General features: G+C 36.0%; 1 protein-coding gene across 8 annotated transcripts in view; it reads right to left on the minus strand.

Annotated features, from left to right (window-relative positions):
• The window catches only part of MTA3 (metastasis associated 1 family member 3), a gene marked incomplete at its 3' end in the record, with an annotated part of 145,274 nt that overhangs the window by 78,215 nt on the left and 49,252 nt on the right, over positions 1-17,807 (minus strand). For all 8 annotated transcript variants that reach the window (XR_014018547.1, XM_081264654.1, XM_081264658.1 and 5 more), the window contains exons 5-6: positions 9,037-9,100; positions 4,793-4,910 (exon numbers count right to left, since the gene is read on the minus strand). Coding sequence is in view for 7 of the 8 variants with exons in the window: in XM_081264654.1 (XP_081120780.1) it covers positions 4,793-4,910; positions 9,037-9,100 (182 nt within the window). The remainder of the gene's footprint in view (positions 1-4,792; positions 4,911-9,036; positions 9,101-17,807) is intronic.

The following is a 17,807-nucleotide window of genomic DNA, read 5'->3' on the forward strand; positions in this document are numbered from 1 at the left end:
TTTCTTATTTAAGGTTGTATTGTGTAGTATTTCTGAAAAAACCACTCACCCACAGAAAAACTAGGAGAAACATTGTGTCAAAAGTCAACTAACACATAGACACACATAAATCAATTAACACTTGTTCATGAACTATAAGATATACCATCAATAAATATTCATTCCCATTTTGCTAATAGGAAGGATCCTTTGTTAGATAGCAGGCATAACTTAAAACCTGTTAAGAATCATTGCTCTCACCTGGAAAATACAAACCTAAGAACCACATGTTTTTTTCTGAGAACTGAAAGAATAAATATTGTACTTTATCGTTTCCTAAGATTCTTTTTTAATTCCCAGCTAGGTATATATATTTTCCAAATTACATCCCACCCTTTATTCTTTTCGGGGGCCAATACTATATTCAAATGGTTTTTCAAATAAATAAGAGCTTACGAGACTGTATGATCTGGTTTTTGTTTTGTTGTTATTGTTTTTGGTTTTGGGTCTTTTTTCCCCGTTGTTATTTGAAGCATTCCAACCAGTATTTGGTTCAGCACTTATTCATATCACTAATAAGCAAAAATATGTAACTTTACTATATGTCTAGGCTTACACACGATGCTCAAAGGAGAACCACAGAATAAACATCTCTGAGAGACCACACTTATAAAAGTCGAATAATAAAAACAGTATAAAAGATTATGTGAATGACCTGATCTACAGAAGTGAGAGATCACATTTAGGGAAGAATAATGGAAGGCTGCTTGGGAATGCAGAACCAAGCGGGGGGACCTGTGCAATGAGTACACAGATGGACTTGCAGAACTGTTTTACTAGAAGAACATACATTTGTCAAAAACTCACAGAATTGTACACTAAAAAGGGTGCGGTTTACTGCATATAAATTCTAAGTTAATTAAAATAAGAAAATACCCTCATACAAATGACAACTTGGAAGACAGTTTGGCTTCTTCTACAAAATTTAAAACACACGTGCCCAATGATATAGCAATTTCACATCTTGAAACACATTTTCCAGTTATATCTATAGAGCATGCAGTATACATTATAAAAGGATACTCACTGTAGCACTAGTTATAAAATTAAAAACCAAAATTTTTAGTGAAATAATGTTTACTAATTACTTAAGTACAGTGTTGTAAGTCTAATACCAAACACTAAGGACTCTAAACATCCAAAACTGATTTGTTTGATTTCTCTGTGAGACAAGGTGATTTGCACAGACATGAAGGTCACAAGCAACTGAATGTGGTGGCTCACACCTGTAATTCCAGCTGCTTGGGAGGCTAAGATAATAAGATTACCCAGTTCAAGGCCAGCTTGTGCAACTTAAAAAGGACCTTGTCTTATAATAAAACTTAAAAAGGGATGGGGCTATAAATTCAGTAATAAAGCCCTTGCCTGATATGAACTAGGCCAGAGGTTCAAACCCTAGCACTGAAACAAAAAAGGTTATAAACAATGTCTCAACCTGTAATAAACTCACTCACTACAAACAATCCACTCAAAAAAACTGCCAAAACAGTCAATAGAGACTTGGCATTTTGCTCTCCCAGCTTTACTGACTTACCCTCCAGGTATTTGAATTTGTAAGAATTTTGAAGTCTGAGGCTTGACATGTTTCATAACCACCCCATTTACCCACCAAGGAAACCCATGTATCCTATGATCTAACTCTTGTGCGTTATCTGTTGACTTAACTTTTGAGTTTGGTTTCTAGAAGTAAAAACATGCAAAGAGAGAGAAGAACCCATGGAAGAGTATATTCATTTTAATAACCAGATGGAAGCCAAGTAGAGGGCTTTTTGTGCAAATCGCCAAGACCTTCAAGGAAAGACTGATAAATTCTACACTTCTTTTATTTTAATATTTATTTTTTAGTTGTAGTTGAACACAATATCTTATGGACAAAGAATAAATACCTTTAATATTCAAGAAGTTCTTATCAAGGGCTGGGGTTGTGGCTCAGTGATAGAGCGCTTGCCCATCATGCGTGAGGCACTGGGTTCTATCCCTGGCACCACATAAAAATAAACAAATAAAATAAAGGTATTGTGTCCATCTACAACTTAAAAAATATTTTTTAAAAAAGTTCTTATCAACAAATAATAAAAAATAAGAAACCAGATTTTAAAATGCATAAGGAGCCAGGCATAATAGCACATGCTAGTAATCTCAGCAGCTCAGGAAGCTGCCTTAGCAAAAAAGTGAGGTGCTAACCAACTCAGTGAGACCCTGTCTCTAAATAAAATACAAAATAAGTCTGGGGATGTGGCTCAGTGGTCAAGTGCCTGAGTTCAATCCCCAGTACAAAAAAACAAAATGAAACAAACAAAAAAAAAATGCATAAGAAATTCACAGAAGAGCTAAAAGTAACCATGGCAAGCATAATTATAATTTTTTTAAACATTTATTTTTTAGTTGTACATTGACGCAATACCTTTTTTCTTTTTTATGTGGTGCTGAGGATCAAACCCAGTGCCTCACACATGCTAATAAGCAAGCGCTCTACCTCTGAGCCACAACCCTAGCCCATAATTATAATTTTTAAAAATAAATGCTCAAATAAAAAAAATGATATATGAATTTATCTAGAAGAAAAAGTAAAAACAAAGGCAGGCAAGAGTCCTAATGACCAGTATTGGTGGGAGAATCTGTCCCTCATACATAAAAATGCAGGGCAAAGGATTTTCAGTATCTAAAAAGTAAATAAAGGGGTGAGTGGATTAGCTCAGCAGAAGAGCACTTGCCTAGCATTTGCAAGGTCCTAGGTTCAAACCCCAGCATTACAACAAAAAATTTTATATACCATTTCATTTCAAGGGAGTTGTGACTTTAAAAACATAATATATGTGCAGATTTTCTGTCAGCATCTTTTGTAATGCCAAAAAAAATGGCAATACCTAAAAATCTATCATTAGGAGACTGGAAAAGGAAATTATATATCCATCTGGGGAAAAAGACACTCATATATTGCTGGTGGGGCTGCAAACTGGTACAGCCAATATGGAAAGCAGTATGAAGATTTCTTGGAAAGGGAATGAAACCACCATTTGATCCAGCTATCCCTCTCCTAAGTCTACAACCAAAGGACTTAAAAACAGCATACTACAGGGGCACTACCACATCAATGTTTATAGTAACACAATTCACAATAGGTAAACTGTGGAGCCAACTGAGATGTCCTTCAGTAGATAAATGGATAAAGAAAATATGGCATATATACACAATGGAATATTACTCAGCATTGAAAGACAATAATATCATGGCATTTGCAGGTAAATGTATGAAGTTGGAGAATATAAAGCTAAGTGAAGTTAACCAATATCAAAAAACAAAGGCCGAATGTTTTCTCTGATAAAAGGATGCTGATTCATAATGGGGATGGAGGGGGGACCATGGGAGAAATGGATAAATTCCAGATAGGGCAAAGTGGAGGGAGGGGAAGAGAGAGGGAGTGGGGGCAGGAATGAGATGGACATCATTACTTTAAGTACATGTATGAAGAGTACATGTACATGTATGAAGACACGAATGGTGTGACTCTACATTGTACAACCAGAGATATGAAAAATATGTATACATGGCTATATATGTAATATGAATTGAAATGCATTCTGCTGTCATATATAACAAATTAGAATAAAGTTTAAAAAAAGAGAAATTATACATCCATGGAAAGAAAAGAATGATAATGTCACAAAACAGAATGAATTCACTCTTTTTATGTAAAAATGCCAGTCATATACTGTAGAGAAAGAAGTGGTTACAAAATAACATAAGCAGTGTGCCACTGCATGAGAAGTGTTCCTGAACCTTGCAAGCCCAGGTATGAACAAAAGAAATGCCCTGAACAGTTACAGTATGCATGTAGAATGAAAGAGAAGAGGCGGCATTCATTGTCTACATTACACAGTCTTGATTTTTTTTTTTTGGCCAGGAGGTATTTGGGTGGTGATACTGGGGGTAGAACCTAAGGTTCTCTATCATTGAGTCACATCCCCAGCCCATTTCAGTTTTTATTTTGAGAGAAGATTCTCACTAAATTGCTTAGGGCATCGCTAAGTTGCTGAGGCTAGCTTTGAACTTTGAAGCCTTGTGGGTCACTGCGATTACAGGCATGTGCCACCACTCCCAGCTTTAATTTTTATTTTAAGGCAGGGTCTAGGTAAATTGCCCAGGCTGGCCTCAAACTTAAAAACCTCCTCCCTCAGCTCCCAAGTAGCTGGGATTGCAGGCATGTGCCACTATGCCTGTGGCATTTCGTTTTTTAAAAGTAAAAATATTTTACTTTATTTTAGAAAATAGATCTTAGTGTACAGTTGTGACAGGAGAAAGAAAACTAAGTCTTGCTAGGAATGATCTGTTTTTAAAAATGCAAAGCTTTGAATTCTTCTGGTACATAAAGTACCCAGATCAGCTTAAAAAAAAAAAAAAAAACACCAAAATGTAGTTGTTTGCTAGACTCTATCTAGCCTGGGCTAAATGACTTCAAAGGGATTCAACAATCTCAAGGAATAAGCATACCACATTAAAACCACAAGTTCAAAACCACTAACGATCTTAAAGCTATACTTACAGATAGATATAGCCGTAAAACTCAAAATCTCTGAAGTCACAAATGAATAACTGATGAGAGAAATCATTCCCCACTGCTATTTGTTATGCTTCTAGGGCTGGAAGGGCTCATAACTCTACTCTTAAAGTTGCTTCTTGCACATGAGGATGAGAATACTTGAATTTCAAAACACAGGTTTTCATAGGACTTGAAACCCAAAAGAAAACGTACCTTCTAAGAGCATTTCTGGAATGTCTGCTTGGTATCTAGGACCCACTCTGATTTCACCTTTGTCAGCTAATAGTGTTTTCACTGAGGGGTCATAGACCAAGGAGTAGAAAAAGGTATCCTGAAAAAAATGACAGAAAATACCTAGGTAAACTTAATTCCTTTTACTGTTTGTAGAGCAATAAAATCAATGTGGCAATAATAAAAGCATAAAACTTCAGAGAATATATAAAATTTCCTTCATGTGAACAAATTCATAAGTCTTTAAGGAGAGTCAGTGTGATTGTCATCATGTATAATAGTGCAGAATTTTAAAAAGCAAAAGAAATAGCTTTAACTAGATTATAAGGTTTTATTATTTTAGTTTTTTTAATACCTTTATTTTATCTATTTATTTTTATGTGGCGCTGAGGATCGAACCCAGTGCCTCACACATGCCAGACAAGTGTGCTACCACTGAGCCACAAGCCCAGCCCTATTTGTTATAGTTTGAAAGAGAAAAACATTAACTGCTCTAAAGCAGAGTTTTGGAAAGCTAGCAAAGTTAAACCAAAACTCAAAGGTCAGACACCTAAAATCAAGTATCTTCTAACCTCCAATGTCTGCACCAAGTAGCAGGCTGTCTTCATGGACACAGGCACTCTAATTGTTTAAGTGTCCACACTTCATTTTATTCAAAATATTAAAAGACACACACATCTCACATTGACTACACTGTGTAAGAGTTGAATTTACATGTAGTTTATGAATATTACATTAGAAATTTAATTGAATACTTACTAATTATAATTCTGCAGTTCTCTTTTAAATTCTGAAATACAGGTATGTGTACAGACAGGCATACAAACATAACTAAACACACCACCCACCAATAGAACACATAAAACACTCCAATGGTCCCTTAAGAAGATCAAATGCCCTAGAGTTACGGGGCTTAATGGAGAAAATGACCTGGCCACCAGTACTGTACTAAATTCTGTAGAGCCACTGGAGTCTAAACCAGCAAAGTCCTATCCTCTGCTTCCCATTAGGATCAAGAGATCATATATTGTATAATTCTCTGCATTCTATGCTAGAAGGGCTTATCCCTACCATCAGCATGTTACCAAGATCAGCCAAGCAAGCTGCAAATAAGAGATAACTGCCAGACCGTGAAGTGACTCCTTTTAGGGCTCTTTCATACTATAGTAAGGACAAAGGGGAAAAAATAAAGTTATTCCATTCACTGAGAAATTCCACATGATATTTTAACCATGGATCACTGTCAGGAGAAAAGATTAAATAAGTGCTAAAAAGTGACACTAATATGTGATATTTGTGCATATTTTAAATGTTATCTAAGAAGTAAAAATCTATACGAATATATAAAAAACCATCCTCCTTAACAGAGTAAGAGGGGATATCCGGATCACTATGTACTCAGGGTTCTTTGTTTTGCTTTCTAGACAAAAACAATAAAGCATATTACTCAGTATCTGAAAACACTGCCAATGGCTCACCAAGAGATTTAAAACCAGAGATACCTTTTAATCTGTAAAACTCATTAACATGGTGATCCAATAAAAAAGAATTTTAGGGGACTGGGGTTGTGGCTCAGCAGTAGAGCACTTGCCTAGCATGTGTGAGGCCCTGGGTTCCAGCCTCAGCACCACATGAAAATAAATAAATTAAATAAATAAATAAAAGGTATTGTGTCCAACTAAAAATAAATATTTTTTTTTAAAAAAGGATTTTAGGCGCAAGGATTAAGCCCAGAGGTAGAGTACTTGCCTACAATGTGTTCAATCCTCAACAACACACACACACTCACACTCAAAAAGAAATGAATATACTTAGAGTCAAACAGTTGTTTAAAATCCTTAGATTTGTATGTACTGATATAGGAAAATATTTGAAATGTTTAGACTATATTATAAAAAAAAGTTTTAAGAACGTTTAGATCAGCCAATTTCATGAACAGTTAAAAGTAAAGGATAATGATTACAAAGCTGTTCTTTGAGTTAACAACTTTGAATATGTCAATCTTAATATTTTAAGCACTATTTACTTATTTATTTAGTGGCACTGGGGAATTGAACCCAGAGCACTCTACCACTGAGCTACATCCCCAAACCCTCTTTTTTTTTTTTGGAGACAGGGTATCCTACGTTGTTCAGGCTGGCCTTGAATTTGTAATCCTCCTGCCTCAGCCTCCTGAGTAACTAGGATTACAGACATAAGATGCTGTCCAGGCTCAGTATTTTATTTTTTTAGTTGTAAATGCACACAATATATTTATTTTTGTTTACTTTTTTATGTGGTGCTAAGGATTGAACCCAGTACCTCATGCTTGCGAGGTAAGCGCTCTACCACTGAGCTACAATCCCAGCCCCTCAGTGTTTTTAAATGACTAAAAAACCAAAACAGATCTTTCAAGGATGATCTTGTAATAGACAAGAGAACAAATCTAAATCACACACACACACAAAAAAAACTGTTTTTCAAATCAAAAAGTATATGATACAAGCAGTATTATTTTCCTAATTTTTTTCCTCCTGCAAAGAGAGAGAGAGATTAATTCTTCCTAGCCCAAAGATTGAAATGGAGCAAGTGGTCAAAAATCAAATCAGGTATCAGGTAAGATGATAAAGATCTTTTCTAAGTTTCATCAACTAAAGTCCTTAAGCAAATACAATAAATGAGAAGGGGGAAAAAAATCAATTAAAAAATTCCTCTTATCCAAATACACCAATAAAATACACTGAAACATACTGAATGTCTTGCCATTTTATTTCTTCTTCTGTGAACTAATGTTAATTTCTGAGCATTATTTTTTAAATATTTATTGTTTAGATATAGTTGGACACATATCTTTATTTTATTTATTTTTATGTGGTGCTAAGGACCAAACCCAGAGCCTCACACATGTTAGGCGAGCGCTCTACCACTAAGCCACAATCCCTGAGCATTATTATTATCCATCATTTTGTACAGACTAATGACAAAAATCTACCATCTTTTTTAAATTTCACAAGCATAAGTTATAAAGGCTGTTACATTTTATCCACTTTGAAAGTTTTTTGTGTGTGTTTACTTGTGTGTATGTTTTTTTCTTTTCTAGTTTTTTAAAATAGATTTTCTAGTGAACAATAGCTATCCTTGTTTGTATTAAAATTTTTATGTTATATTTTCTTCTTCTGGGATAGGAACAATGCTTTTGAGTATAGAAGAAATACTTTTTAAAAGGAAATATGTCTCTAATTCTTTTTTAAAATACAGTTATGTAATAAAGAATAGGGGGGATGAGGTTGTAGCTCAGTGGTAGAATGCTTACCTGTAAGGCACTGGGTTCGATTCTTAGCACTACATATTAAAAAACAAAGATCCATTGACAATAAAAAATATATTAAAAAAAAAAAAAAAGAATGGGGAAGGGCGAAACAGTGGTGCTTCTTTAAGAGACTGAGGCAGGAAGATCATAAATTTGAAGCCAATTTGGGCAATCTAGTTAGACTTTATCTCAAATAAAAAGGGTTGGGGTATAGCTAAGTGGTATAGTACCCTGGGTTCAATGGAAGGAAGGAAGGAAGGAAGGAAGGAGGGAAGGAAGGAAGGAAGGAAACAGAGAATGGGGTGGGGAGTATTAAAAAGGAGAGATTAAACACTAAAACATTAATAATAGTAAAATATATTCCCATAATCTTATGTATATAATAGAACATTCTGTTTATAAGAGCTTCCTCCTTCCAATGAAGTACATGTTCTATCTAATTCAACCTGTTAAATGTTTCTTGTTGAGGTTCAGAGAAAGAAATATTATTTATTGACAAACTTTAATAGGATTCCAGAAAAGGAAACAAACGAACAATGGCAAAATCTCGTCTGGAAAGAATCTAAAAGAAAAGCCATTTATTTAAAAAAACAAAAGTAACAGAGTATACTGAAGTATTCATTTGTTAAAGCCAAAATATAGGAAATAAGTATACCAAACAAGTACACTAAAGTATCTATTTATTTAAGCCAAAAGTATTTATCTAACTTGTGAAAGCCTTTTCACTGGTGACTAAAAAAACAAGGCAGAGTTTTTGCTCTCACCTCAATTAACCAGGAAAATGAAATTACACAAACACATTCTAGTCATTACACCTTTACTGTAACACTGTAATGGTGTAATAATGATTTGGTACAAAAGAAAATAAAAACAAAGATATGGGCTTCATATGAAATAAAGAGGGAAAACACACAGAACAGGAATGACTATGAATTACCTCTTTCTCAAGATACGACAATACTGATTCTGTCTCATTCAGAAGAGCAACACTGCATTTTCCCCTGTTGAAAGATAAAAACATGAATAAGTGTCAGTCTGTCATCAGTTACCTTCACAGTGATGGCACATGCAAAGCCAGGAAGACTAAAAGGCAGGAGTAGGATTAAAACTAGATGGCAGTTTTGAAGTTCTCCTTGAAAAATTGACCTTAAAAAAAAAAAAAAGAAAGAAAGAAACTAGATGGCAGTTAGGAGTATATTTAAATGCATATATTTAGACCACTTATACCTGCTTTTCAATGCTAGTGCTGGGTAACCTATAAAAAAGGGGCTGACTTTGTAGGTATTTAGAGAGATCAGGCCATGACAGAAACTGTATGAGTGATAAATACTAACAACATGGAACATTTTATTTCCTAATTAATAATGGAAGGAAGTGGATACAAAGACCTCAGACTGGGCTGGGGATGTGGCTCAAGCGGTAGTGCGCTCGCCTGGCATGCGTGCGGCCCGGGTTCGATCCTCAGCACCACATACCAAAGATGTTGTGTCTGCCGAGAACTAAAAAATAAATATTAAAAATTCTCTCTCTCTCTCTCCTCTCTCACTCTCTCTTTAAAAAAAAAAAAAAAAAGACCTCAGACTGAGTTTCTTAATCTATAAATAGATATTACAAGGTAAGTTTATTAAGGGACTGGGGATGTGGCTCAAGTGGTAGCGCACTCGCCTGGCATGCGTGCGGCCCGGGTTCAATCCTCAGCACCACATACCAACAAAGATGTTGTGTCTGCCAATAACTAAAAAATAAATATTAAAAATATTCTCTCTCTCTCTCTCTCTCTCTCCCTCTCTCACTCTCTCTTTAAAAAAAAATTTTCTCTCTCTCTTTCTTAAAAAAAATGTTCCTTTCCTATGCTTTTAAAAAAATAAATTAATAAAATAAAATAAAATAATATTCAGATTTCTTAAGTAGTCACTCCATATAAGAGTCAAAAAATAATATACCTTCATATAAGGATATATACTAATTTACCTTTATGGAAACTGCTCTACAGACTAGTTAAAATTTAAACACAAGAAACTTCCAATAGAATAAGAGACAACATAAAGATCCATAAATTCACAAACCCTGAGGTCTGGAAGCATTTATTTTTCTTTCTTTTTGGGGTGTGTGTGTGTATGTGTACGCGGGCTGAGAACTGAGCGCAGGCCTTATGCCTGATACACCCCAGCTCTGGCACTTACCTTTGATCAGAGGCCTGGACCTGACTTCAGATATGAAAATCTATTTTAAAAAGGCTTGCCTACACTTCAAGAAAAACTAAGATTATCTAGGCAGAAGTATTATTACAACCATTTATAAAAATTATTCTCACCAGCTTCAAAATTTTACTCTATCTCCAGATCTGCTGGGAAATTCTGACGAATTATTCATGTTAGAAGCAATGATTAGGGTTTACAAAGTATCTTTGGGTGGGAGCTGGCAAAAAATATCTTCAAATGTCATAACATCAGACTGTCGATATAGTTCAGGGTAGAGAGCTTGCCTCACAAGCAATAACCTGAATTTGATCCTAAGTACCACAAAATTAAACACACACACACACACACACACACACACACACACACACAGAAAAAACAAAAAAACACTAAAAAAAGTCATAATATCATTTGACTTTTTCTAAAAAAAAAAAGAAGAAGAAGAAGAAGAAGAAGAAGAAGAAGAAGAAGAAGAAGAAGAAGAAGAAGTTACAACAGCCTCAAAAACCAACATGCAAAAATAAATACACCGGGGCTGGAGATACAGCTTAGCTGGTAGAGTACTTGCCTTACATGCACAAGGCCCTGGCTTCAATCCCCAACAACACACACACACACACACACACACACACACACACACACAATACACCACATATACATTAAGCAGGAAAGAAGAACAGATGCTTTTGGATTACAAAAGTACAATTCAAAGTAAAACAACTAGTGGGCAGGGATTATGGCTCAGCGATAAAGCGCTCACCTACCATGTGTGAGGCCCTAGGTTTGATCCTCAGCACCACATAAAAATAAATAAATAAAATAAAGATATTGTGTCCAACTACAACTAAACAATAAATATAAAAAAAGTAAAACTACTGAGAGCAAAGCAAAATACCAAAATTAAACTAACATATTGATTAAAAGGTACATTTTCTAAGAATTCTCCAACTCTATAATACGATATTATACGTTATACTAGTGAATCTTTTTTTTGGTTCCTGGAAGAGTTAGAAGGATTTCTATTTACCTAATATATTTTATTCACACATTATTAGTGAATGCATAAAAATCAGCATTATTCCTTCAACACATATAACACTCCAAGTCAACACACACCTGACATTCCCTTACAAGGGACAGAACCACATACAGAGACATTACTCTGGTGCATCAGCACATCAACAGAGCACTTCCATGTGCTTACACATGCAGCATGCTGAGGCAATAAGTAGAATTTCTGAAAAGAGTCTGAAATACTTTTTTTTTTTTTGCTATACTGACAAAGCAATATTTTTAACATTAATTTCATTAAGTAACATTTAATACTGAATCATGTTTGGATATGGTGGTGTACTCCTTAATTCCAGTGACTTGGAAGCCTTCGGAGGATTGCCAAGTCCAAGGCCAGCCTCAGCAACATAGCAAGCAACCCCCTCAGCAATTTAGTGGGATCCTGTCTCAAAAATAAAAATAATAAAAAGGACTAGGGATATCGTCCAGTGGGTTCTAGCTCCAGTATCAAAAAAACAATTTTTTTACTTTTTCTTTGTGCCATACCAGACTTACTGAATCCCATTCTCTTGGAGATGGGTCCAGGAACCTACACAATTAATAAGTATGACCACAGTGATCCCTACGTGGCTTAACTTAAAAACCAATTTCTGACTGAGAGTGAAATTTACATGCTTGGCATATGCAAGGCCCTGGATTCAATCCCCAGTACCACAAAAACAATAAAAAATAACTCCTGTAGATGTAGAAACAGACTTTAAATTCTCCATGTTCAACAAAAGCCATTATTTCTTCATTTTTTTTTAAAAAAAAAAGCCATTTTTACATTGGCTCTCTGAGTTTTAAATTTGCCAGAAACTCTGGATTCTGAACATTTTTCATATAAAGAAAAATCTCAAAATACTACATACTGTGATTGGACATTTAAAGAACAGACAAGTTTCATCCAGCATTTAGTCCCCTGAATACAATGAACAACCAAACAAAAAAATGACAAAGTTCAAAGATCAAAAATGCTTTCAGAAAATTAGACATCACAACAGAAACACTTTAAAATGGACTAAAGGGGAAAAGTCAAATATCAGAGGAAAATGATTTCCAAACCAGAACTGTATATCTAAACAAATCCTGAGCCAAGGGTGAAATACATACACATTCAGATATGCAAGCAGTAAAAAGTTTTACATGTTGGAAAATCAAAAGGAAAAGGCAAAACAATGATAACTCCAAAGAAAAGAAAAGGTTATACAAGAAAGAATATGTAAGAATATTTACATGTTCATAACATAAAAATTGGTTAAGTTAAAAAAAAGTCATGGAAATTCTGGAAACACAGGGAAAGGAAATAGGAAAAAGAAGTGAAATTTCTTTTTTTTTTTTTAAAGAGAGAGTGAGAGAGGAGAGAGAGAGAGAGAGAGAGAGAGAGAGAGAAAATTTTTAATATTCATTTTTTAGTTCTCGGCGGACACAACATCTTTGTTTGTATGTGGTGCTGAGGATCGAACCCGGGCCGCACGCATGCCAGGCGAGCACGCTACCGCTTGAGCCACATCCCCAGCCCAAGAAGTGAAATTTCTAAGACTGAAAAATTAATAGTAGCAAGTAGATTGATAAATACAGAAGAGTGGGAAATGATTATAGAGTGGGAACCATCTTGTATATTATTAGACAATTATATATTTAATTTTTTTTAAGATAATAAAATTAAATTTAAAATGAAAGGGGGATCTTAACTAGATAAAGTACAAAGAACTGTATGAATGCTACACCGAGGGACCAAGGACAGCTGACAATGATGACTCTACATCAGGCCTTCTTGGATCCTAGCACTACAGCCAGGGTTGTGCATCCCTGGCCTTTCCCTACTAGATGACAGTCATACCTTCTCACCCCGTTTTCATACTTGTTAATGAATAGAAATGAAAATGAGGCAACTGGCTCTTGTAAATAGGTAAAGTAGAGGAATGAAAAGCCAAAAAAGAGAAGTCTCAATTAATGTAACAGGTCTGTGGTTTTCTGAAGAAAAAGGAATAACAAGCAGTGTTTTAGGGCTGGGGATGTGGCTCAAGCGGTAGCGCGCTCGCCTGGCATGCGTGCAGCCTGTGTTCGATCCTCAGCACCACATACCAACAAAGATGTTGTGTCCGCCGAAAACTAAAAAATAAATATTAAAAAAAAAATTCTCTTTCTAAAAAAAAAAAAAAAAAAAACAAGCAGTGTTTTAGGAAGCCCATTCTGTCCGTAACACGGAAAATACTGACTTGATAACAAATATGAAAGAAACTGTCAAAGAGGAAACAAGAGGATAAAGACTTTCTCTTGATGCTATCCTTCCCTTTCAATAAGACTATCCTGGGGCTGGAGCTGTAGCTAAGTGGCAGAGCGCTTGCCTAGCTCATGTGAGGCACTGGGTTCCAACCTTAGCACCGCATTAAAAAAAAAAAAAAAAAAAAAATCAACAAATAAAATAAAGGCATTCTGTCCATCTATAACTACCAAAAAATTAAAAAAGAAGAAGAACCATCTTATAAGAAGAAGTGGAATGTTCCAGAGATACCAATAGAAGTAGGAAGATAGATTCTCATCTCCAGAACAGAGTAACAAAGACACTGTTCTTTGTTTTGTTTGTTTTTTGTTTTTTTGGTGCTGGGGATTGAACCCCAGGTCCTTGTGCATGAGAAACAAGCACTCTACTGAGCTATATCCCCAGCCCAAGACATTGTTCTGACAACGGAAAAATCTTAGTCCCACAACACGTGGAACACCAATACTGATGACAATATGTTGGATACTCTTTGCATGCAACCCAGTCCTCCTCTGCACTGTGATACGAATAAGAAACATTTCAATCCACAAGCCACTAAGATATCAAACGAAAGATTATGTAAAAAAACACAATCTTCAAAAAAAGCATGCTAAGAGCTGAGGACAAAGCTCAGCCAGTAGAGATCTTGCCTAGCATGCACAAGGCCCTAGGTTGGATCTTTGGTACTGCTGCTTAAAAAAAAAAAAAAAAAAAAAAAAGTGTGTGTGCTTAACTAGTAAACTAGTAGACTTTAATTTTCTTTTTTTTTTTTTGAACTGTGACATGAGTTTTCTTTACTTACTATATTTCCTTCAGTCTTCCTTCTACTAACAATCCTAAGATCCTAATAGGCATACTAAATAACTTCCTCATGCTGAATTCATTTCTTGAGTAGCACTATGTATAGTCACCAATGGGTACCAGATTGGCTAATTCAAATTTTGTTTACAGATTACAAAAAATAAATTACAAAATTTAACTTTTCAACTTTTTTGTTGTTGTTACTGGGACTTTAATTCCACCACTGATCTATATCCCCACCCTTTTTATTTTAAGATAGGGTCTCGCTAAGTTGCTGAGGCTATCCTTGAACTTGCAATCTTCCTGCCTCAGCCTCCTGAGTTTCTGGGATTACAGGCATGTGCCACCATGGCTGGCAAAATCTAACTTCTTAAAATAAAAATATTGGCATAATAAAATGTGAAAAAAGAAAACTACCTTCATTAGCGCCTTTTAAAAAAAAAGATTCCAGGACCTGGGGTTGTGGCTCAATGTAGAGTGTTTACCTAGCATGTGTGAGGCACTGGGTTCAATTCTCAGTACCGCATATAAATAAATGAATAAAATAAAGGTCCATCAACAACTAAAAATATTTTTTAAAAGATTTCAAATAAGCTTCTAAAACATTAATGGATAAACTGAAGAGAGATGCTAATCCACAGGGGAGTACTATGTTATTACTTATATGAAAATACATATACCAAATACAGAACACTGTATTTGGACACTGTTAGCAATTTTACTTTGACAGGTATACTCACAATCAAAAATGTCAAATCATCCATACAAAAATTTATTCTTTGCAATATCATTTTTAGCAGCAAAAGACTAAACTGAACCAAATATCCATTAGTTGGGATTAAATTAATGAGCAATATACAACAATCATAAGTAAGAATAAGGCAAGACTGAGATCAGAGCTCAGTGGTAGAACACCTGTTTAGCATGCTTGAGGTATGAAACGCTGTTTTGATCCCCAGCATTGAGCCAAAAAAAAAAAAAAGGAGGAGGCAAGATCTTCATGATCCAAGATCCAATAAGGAGCTATCCCCAAACTTTACTTAAAACCCACAACATAGCGGGCTGCGGTGGTGCACACCTATAATCCCAGCAGCTCAGGAGGCTGAAGCAGGAGAATTGCCAAGTTCAAAGTCAGCCTCAGCAAAAGTGAGGCTCTAAGCAACTCAGTGAGACCCTGTCTCTAAATAAAATAAAAACAGGGCTAGGGATGTGGCTCAGTGAGTTCAATCCCTAGTACACCCCCACCAAAAAAAAAAAAAAACGCAACATAGCAGCATCATAATTTACTTATAGACACAGGCCTCATTGCTCATATATACATAGAATGCTTTTTAAAAATAAAAGTTTCAATTTCTAAAAGGATGGGGTTCTGAACAGTTTTCTGTGATCCTGAAAATGAAAGGACTGCTCCATCATTCACTGCTTTTGGTTGGGGAGGGTTGCCTGTGCCCAAACCCAGAGCCTTGTGCATATCAGACAAGAGCTCTCCCGCTGAGCAATGTCCCCAACTACCATCCATTGCTTTTGGTTCCAGGGTACACTAAGCTTTCATCCAAAATAGGTAGAAACTACCCTAACCATGGCAACATATAAATTCTGGCAGCTGGGACAGTGGCAACATGTCTGTAATCCCAGCAACACAAGAGGCTAAGGCAGGAGGATGGCAAATTTGAGACCAGCTTCAGTAATTTAGTGAGGCCCTCAGCAACGTAGAATGACCAGCCTCAGCAACTTAGTGAGGCACAGCCCCAGTCCCTTAATATATTTTTGAAAAAAAAAAAAATTTAATGAACAGTGAGAGGTAGTATTTCATGTTTTTGCAAATCTCTTCAATCAATTTCTCTTTTTTTTTTTCTTGGTACCAGAGATTGAATCCAGGGGTGCTTCACCACTGAGCCACATCCCAAGCCCTTTTTATATTTTATTTAGAGACAGAGTCTCACTGAGTTGCTGAGGCTGGCTTTGAACTTGTGATTCTCCAGCCTCAGCTTCCTGAGCTGCTAGAATTATAAGCGTGCTCCACCACACTCAGTTTCCAACTTCTATCTTAATGGACAACTAGAGTTCCCCTCACTTTTATTGAGGCATATAAGGCAAAAATTGTAATATTAATGGTGTATAATATAGTCTTTTGATATACACATGTGGGAAGCCATCCCTGCACGTGATTGAGTTACCTCCCTGGCTGGGTGAGAGGCGCTCAGCCACTTTTCTTTGTGTTAGAGCTTTCCCCACCCTTATTGGGTCCTAGGGCTTGTCCATGTGAAGGCGTGTCTGACCACAACCCTCGAAGATCCAATCCTCTCATCTGACCTTGGAACACTGCCCCCCTTAACATTCATTGGATGAGATTTTCCCCAGAATTTTTGTTCCCCAATAAAAGTCCTTTCCCTGGCGTGTTCTTCCCCCCTCCCCCCCTCCCCGCACACACATATATCTATCTATCTATCCTATCTATCTATCTATCTATCTATCTATCTATCTCTCTCTCTCTCTCACACACACACCTCTTCAGTAAACCTCGCTACTTCTTGGGTAGCTTGTGGCTGGGGGTTCGAGGAGCTGTCCTGGAGCTGGTTTTAAAGGTAACTAGAGTCTGTGTCTTTAATTTAAATTCCCTTAGGATTTCCCACATAGCCGAACCTTGATATGGTCTGTGCTGGGCGCAGACTAAATACATATACATTGTGAAATGACTAACAATTATAGTTTTATATAAAAAGTTTTTCACTTTCAAAAAGTCTACTAAACAACCCTGGTTTATCTTTCAGTAGTTGTTTCAAAAATGATGTTTCATGAAGAAGGCAGTTACTTCAGCTCATAATTCAAACAAGCCTATGACTTTACTTCAGGACAACCATCACAGCTCCAGAAGCAGTAGAAGTGAATTTATGGTAATTTCCCATTTCATTATGCAAAACATAAGTGATCTCACAAAAAAAGGTGGAAGTGATAGTCAAACAACACTGTCAATGCACTGAATGCTGCTGCACGCTGGACACCATACGGTGGTTAAGGGTTAACCTGATATTATGTAAATTTTGCCTAAATTTTTTAAAAGATTCAAGATGTATTAAAATTAATAAATTGTATTACCTTGCTAAGACCATTCTTAAATGGAACTTGCTTGGGGGGGGGGGGACCTCAACATGTGGAATTACAGAATGCGTGACCACTAGCACAGATTGGTGCATAGGCCTGACCTGTGCCATGGTACCAGCAGTTTTACCCACCATTATTTTGTACTATAAGTGCAAAATCCACACAAGGGAAGAGCTGAGGAACATCTTCCTGTTGTTTTGAAAACTGTCTTGATTTCTCAAACTTCTTTACAGGTCTCTGAGGACAGCCAGGGCTAAACAAACCATACTCTGAAAACTCCTTGTCTTCATT

The sequence above is a fragment of the Spermophilus citellus genome, assembly GCF_964194105.1.
Source record: "Spermophilus citellus genome assembly, chromosome: 13".
In the NCBI taxonomy this organism is placed as follows: Eukaryota; Metazoa; Chordata; class Mammalia; order Rodentia; family Sciuridae; genus Spermophilus; species Spermophilus citellus.